The sequence below is a fragment of the Notechis scutatus genome, chromosome Z, assembly GCF_049901735.1.
Source record: "Notechis scutatus isolate UNSWTSFEM ecotype Mainland chromosome Z, rNotScu1.2, whole genome shotgun sequence".
In the NCBI taxonomy this organism is placed as follows: domain Eukaryota; kingdom Metazoa; phylum Chordata; class Lepidosauria; order Squamata; family Elapidae; genus Notechis; species Notechis scutatus.
This window is the reverse complement of record NC_142025.1, coordinates 107,336,784-107,343,612: the sequence shown is the minus strand read 5'-3', so window position 1 is coordinate 107,343,612 and position 6,829 is coordinate 107,336,784. Positions and strand designations below refer to the sequence as shown.

At 32.9% G+C, this 6,829-nt stretch overlaps 1 protein-coding gene across 1 annotated transcript; it reads left to right on the top strand.

The window, feature by feature from the left end:
• The first annotated feature begins 2,592 nt into the window (after positions 1–2,592).
• Positions 2,593–3,516, top strand: LOC113424064 (olfactory receptor 14C36-like). The gene has a single exon (XM_087945975.1). It carries the CDS (start codon positions 2,593–2,595, stop codon positions 3,514–3,516), a length of 924 nt encoding a protein of 307 aa, XP_087802101.1.
• Positions 3,517–6,829: the final 3,313 nt, after the last annotated feature.

The following is a 6,829-nucleotide window of genomic DNA, read 5'->3' as shown; positions in this document are numbered from 1 at the left end:
GAATATATTTGGAAAATGACTAGCTCATCTTATCAGAAGGGCTTTAAATTAAAATTGAGGGGGGGAATGGGGCCAATCTTAACAAATTTTAGAACTTAATTCCAAGCAAAAACCACTAGATAACCAATCACATAAGGAAGTAGGGAGTAAAAACAAAGAAAAAAGAAAAACACAATGAAGTAGAGAGTGATGGAAAGATGGAAAACCCAGTTACAAAATAGGAAATATAAGAAACATACGAGACCCATAAAGGATGGTCAAACAAATCCTCACAGTTTAGGGATTATTTATATCACAAAGAACTCAGAATAATTCTTCATGTCACTGTTATTATTTAAAGCAGAACCCAAAACATCTCATTTTCTAAGGACAGCTGTACAATATGCTGCATAAATAGCAACAAGTATTAAATAACAATAATTGAACCTCCCATTCCATAAAACCAAAATAAATGACAGAAGGAACTGACAACATGTCAGTCTTCCATCTTTTCAAGGTCAATAAAATGTGGACTCAGATTGTTGGGGAAAATATGCTGACTCTGAAAATCACTTAGATTGTAGTGATGTAAAGTCTAAGTACTATTGCTATTCCTTAATCTGAAATTAAGTGATTATGAAACTGAGACAGTTTAGATTTTCATTACTTTGGTGGTGCAGTGGTTAGAGTGCAGTACTGCAGGCTACTTCTGCTTACAGCCAGCTGCCTGCATTTTGGCAGATGGAATCTCAGCCTTCCATACTTCCAAGGTGAGTAAAATGAGGACCCAGATTGTTGGGGGCAATATGCTGACTCTGTAAACCACTTAGAGAGGGCTGTAAAACACTACGAAGCAGTGTATACATCTAAGTGTTAGTGCTTTTGCTTAAAAAGTGATGAAATCAGATTTAGTGTTCCTGGCTTTTTCTTGACTGTGCCTGAAAATTAGCCCTTTTCACTCCCCACTCCCACTCTCCTCTATTATAATAATAAAGACACCTGGGTGTCTCTTACCTTTTAAAAAGTTTTGTTGCCTTTGTTTTGTTTTTTAAATCCACCCCAGGAGGTTGAGCAGGAGGTTGAGTATTATGAGTTGAGACTGTATTTTTTTTAAAATCCTTGGGGAAATGGCAAGAAAGAATAAATAAAATCTCATGGAAATATAGCACAACAAAATTTTTTACTGGTGGCTTTGGAAAGAGAACACGAAAAAGAATAAAGAAATATTCATGAACAAACATGGATAGAGATGGTGAGACATTAACTTCTATTTATTTTGAAGTATATGTTATTTCTCGCTTTTTTCCTTTACATATGCATGAGTTTTCCCTTTTCTTTGCAATTAAAATTCAAACAAAATACAGATTACCATTTAAGTTTTAGCTGTTTATGGAGAAACCAGGAACTTTTATTTAAGGGGAGAAATAGAAATAAACAGACTAGCACTTAAAACAACCTAAATTAATCAAATAGAACAAATAATAGTTTTTGACACTGTTTCCCCTTTACTTCCTGCTTTGGATATTGTACAGACATACTTCAATTTTTCAGGTTAGTGGTTGAGATTTAGCTGACTAAGAAGAATTACCATGATCTCATGTAATTTAATTTCAATTAATTTCATTTAATCTAATATGTTTTCTTTTTCACTTTGTGTCAATGTTTAAATATATTCTTTGAAAACATTTTCATTCACTTTATAAACAATTTTTAATTCAAATTATGTTGTCAAATAGAATTGGGGGTTCTCGTTAGAAGCTATTTTCACAATCATCATTTTGTATAGAACTAGGTAAAGATGAGAAGATCATTCAAAGGTTTAAAAAATATAACCATGCCATAATTTAAACCTTGCAGTTCATATAAGGTCATTTATACATGAAAAAGAAAATTTAAAATTTAAAATTATGCTTAAAAGGTAACAAAAACTTTCTTTTTGTTCACAGGTACCAAAATAAATAAATATGGCTAATCTCAACCTAACACAAATAAGATGTTTCTATAAGAATTAAAGAAAGGAGTTTACTCAAGATGGTAATTTTGAATAAGGATAAATTTACAACAATTCTAGAGCTACTCCTGTGAAATCTCAAAAACCTGTACTATCTAAAATTGTGTGTTATAGTACATTAAATTCAGTTCATCAAGTAATGGTAATGCATTGTGCCTGTCTTATCTCTGCCAGTTAAAGTTGAATAAACTTAGAAAAAGAGAAAGAGCAAACTCAGTTCTGTCACATTAACATGTTTGAATATATTCAGTTCCTGTTTCCAACAGTTTTTTATCTGACTTGATAAAAGTAACCTTCTTGCTTTTAGCTCCTATTTCTGATGAAGTTAGGCTAAACAACCTAATAAATTTAAATATTTCTAACCCAAGATTATAAAGCCATAAGATTTGACAGTAGTAAAATATCTTTAAAAGTAATCATCTTGAATTTTAAGAAAACACAATTTCATTATACCAAGGAATGTCCTAACAATTTTTAGAGCCAGTTTTTAATATGATTATCACTAAAAGCTGAACCATCCTTCTGTAACTCATTCAGAACTGTACTGAAAGGAAATATTTTAGCAATTCTTTTTCCTTTTTTTTAGGATATATTGTTTAAGAATGGATAATGATACTTCAGAGTTTCTTCTTTGGGAATTCTCAAAGATTTGGGAGCTACAGATTATGCATGTGGCTTTGCTACTGGTACTCTATTTAATGACAGTAACATGGAATCTTCTCATCATCTCAGCTGTTGTTTGTGATCACCATCTTCACATCCCCATGTACTTCTTTTTGACGAATTTAGCCATGCAAGACATTGGTTCAGTTTCAGCCATTATCCCCAAAACACTTTTTAATTTTCTTACAAATAGAAGAACTATTTCTTACTCAGGGTGTGTTGCCCAAGTCATGTTTTTATTGTTTTTCCTGAGCTGTGATATTTCTCTGCTTACTGTCATGGCCTATGATCGATATGTTGCCATTTGTAACCCTTTACATTATGAAATGATAATGAACAGGAAGGCTTGTACCAACATGATTGCTGGTGTATGGACTGCCAGCCTTCTCAATGCTTCATTACACACTACTGTCACTTTTATGATTCCCCTCTGCTCTAATAATGTAAACCAGTTCTTCTGTGAAATCCCATATTTACTTATGATTGCCTGTTCTAATTTATATGTATCTGAAATTGGATTTCAAATTTTCAGTGCTATATTAGCAACTGGTTGCTTTGCCTTTGTCATTATGACTTATGTATATGTCTTCTCTGCTGTTCTGAGAATTCCCTCTGTTCAAGGAAGGAAAAAGGCCTTCTCTACTTGCTTGCCACATATGTTTGTTTTCTTCATATTTTTGTTTACTTGTTGCCTTGCTTATTTGAAACCTATAGCTGATAGTGAATCACATCCAAACTTTATAATAACATTATTGTATTCCATTATTCCATCTATGTTGAATCCATTTATTTACAGCATGAGAAACGAAGACATCAAAGTTGCTATTTCAAGACTTTTTGGTCAGAAGTTAGTATTTTTTTAAGGTGAATGAGCTGTGTATCTTCTTATTTTCAAATAAGGGAAAGTACAAGAGCTATTTTCCCAACAATTTCCCACTTTCCAATACATTGAGTACACTGAGTTAGCTCTGACCTTTGATGGCTATAGGGGCATACTGTCTAATTTTCTTGGCAACATTTTATGAAATAGCTGAAAGAAATTTGCTGAAAGGATATCCAACTAGGTGAGGATGGACCCACACTCTTTTTATTCCTGCCTTTGATTTAACCATTAGACAATAATGGTTGTCTATGCCATAATACATAGATTAAGGCTTGTTTCTTTTGCCTGATGCCAAAGTTCAGAGATAAGTATCACAATAGAGGTTTAGTGAAAGACAGGTAACAGATATAAAATTAGAATTAACTAGTATCAAATATTGAATGAAATGGAACTTTGCATATTTCTGATATAGATACAGTACAGAAAATCTGTAAATAATGTATTTATTAGGAGAAAGCATTGAATAAATGTATTTGGAAGTAAATGATCTGTTTGTTTTAGGGAAAATTATTGTAAATTGTATTTAAAAGGTCCATATGCATAATATTTAAAATGTATATGAAGACACACGTGAGTTGCTTACCATCCTTCTTTACTGAGGTTTTCATTTTTTGTACTTAAAATGTTTATTCATTTATATGCTTCTTTAGTCATCAAAGTAATTTTATACAGCTTACGTAGTAAGAACTATCTATCTATAACATAAAGAAATATGAATCAAGATATGTTCCACTTTTTGAAGTTTCAAATAAACCTAAATAATCCACTCTATGCAAAAACTTCATCTTCTATTAAAAGTCTCTGATTTTAAAAAAGTGGAAAACAAAAATGAATTGAATGGGATCTAAGTAGTTTACTTTTCTACAGTATTTATTGGCACATTTCTTATTTCTTCAAGAAAATATGGTTAAGGTAAATATGGAGGTTTGAACCGGTTCCAATTTATTAAAAGGAATAACAAATTAAACCAATCCAACTGTTCATCATCAGATTTTTAAATCATATTTGATTACTGGGCATCAATTTAATATTCTGAGTAAATTTAGTATAGACTCTGTAATGAGAATTTGGAAACAGCTTACAATCAAAATTTCGAATATTAGTATTTGCAGTAATGGAAGAATGGCACTTTAATTTATAGAAACAACAACTACGATTAAGATGAAAATAAAGAGACTATGCAAATATTTGTATTAACTAACTGGAGAAGTTTAATATGTCATTTAACTGAAGTTGTGAGGTGTGCACTGATACGGCAATGGTTAAACTGCAGTATTGCAGGCAAACTCTGCCCACAGCTGGGAATTTGATCCTGATGGGCCTCCAGGTTGACTCAGCCTTTCATTATTCTAAATTAGGTAAAATAATCACCCAGATTGTTAGGGCAAAATGCAAATAATGTTCACATTATAAATCATCCAAAGAAGGCTGCAAAGCACTATGGGGTGACATATAAATCTAAATGATATTGCTTTGTGAATGTAGTGTCAGGCCATTTTTCCTTACAATTGTAATACATGCATATTACTTCATTTTCCCAAATAATATTAGCACTTTACATTTTCAAGTAAACATGATCTCAGGACTGATTCAAACATTGCAAACTTTCCCATTTTTTAAAAAAAATAAAGAAATAGTATCTAACAAGTTCATTATCCTTTTCTTCCAAACTTCATTGTGGCAATATTCACATGAGTAAACCCATGAACATAAATAATAAAGATGCAAAAAAATCCCTCCAGGAATCAATTTGTCAAACTGATGTAACTTACTTAAATGTATCACATACTCATTTAATGATATATCAAATAACACCAGAACAACTAGCCACAAGGACCGTTTTTTCCCCAAATGCCATCACTCTGCTAAACACTGTCCAACTATTTACAAAGTAGTTGGAATAAGATAAACTTGGTGGGATGAAACCCATGACTGGAACATACTGGTAGAAGGATATAAACTATTCATAAAAAACAGATCTCATAAAAGAGGAGGTGGAGTTGCACTGTATGTAAAGCACTGTATATGCACTATATTGCTACAAAAATGCATGAAACCAAAGATGAAAACCTCCTAGAATGCATATGGGTCAATATAAAAGAAAAAAAGAATAACATGGCCATAGGTGTATATTATAGGCCACCCAATCAAGCAGAAAAAATAGATGTCCTTTTGCCAGCCAACTAACAAACATATGCAGAAAACACACAACAATGGTAATGGGAGACTTCAATTATCCTGATATCAATTGGAATACTAATTCTGCACCAAGTGAGAAATCAAATAAGTTCCTAACCAACGTAGTTGACAACTTTGTTGTCCAAAAGGTAGAAGGTGAAACTAGAGGGACAGCCATACTGGATTTGATTCTTACAAACAGAGGGAGTTGAAACTGCAGGAACCTTGGGTGAGAGTGACCATGTCATACTAGAATTCAACATAACACAAACACAAGCAACAGAACATAATGACACCAGAGTCTTGGATTTTAAAAGAGCTGATTTCAATAAACTCAGATAGAACTTGAGAAAGATTCCATGGATGAAAATCCTAAAGGGGAAAACAACTCAAGAATCTTGGGAAACTCTAAAAAGTATGATCATAGAAGCCCAGACCAGCACAATACCACTGAGAAAGAAAAACAAGAAATCCAAGAAGAAACCAGCATGGCTGCACAAAGATCTCTCTGGCAAATTGAAAGAAAAAAAGGACAAGTACAAAAAATGGAAAGAAGGACATACAACTAAGGAAGAATATCAGCAGATAGCCAGAATCTACAAAGATGAAGTCAGGATAGCAAAGGCTCAGAACGAACAAAGACTTGCAACAAAAGTAAAAGATAATAAAAAAAAGTTTCTTCCAACATATAAATAACAAGAAAAAAAACAAGGAAACAATTGGTCCACTAAAGAGAGAAGATGGCAAGGAAGTAAAAAGCAACAGAGAGAAAGCAGAACTGCTTAACTCATTTTTTGCATCCGTCTTCACCGAAAAAGAAACTTTAGCTCAACCCACCAAAAACATAACTGTAAAACCAGTTATGTATAGACCAGAAATAAAAGATAAAATAAGCAAAAAATAGTAAGAGAACACCTGTCTGATCTTGATGAAAACAAATCACGAGGGCCTGATGGATTACATCCCAGAGTTTTAAAGGAGCTGGCAGAGGTCATCTCAGAACCACTGCACCATATCTTTCAAAAATCCTGGAGCACCGGACAACTACCAGAGGACTGGAAAAGAGCTGGTGTGGTTCCCGTCTTCAAAAAGGGGGGGGGAATAAACAGACCCAG

Excerpts from the sequence above, each read along its gene's own strand:
- LOC113424064 (XM_087945975.1), top strand. The coding sequence starts at position 2,593 with ATGGATAATGATACTTCAGAGTTTCTTCTTTGGGAATTCTCAAAGATT.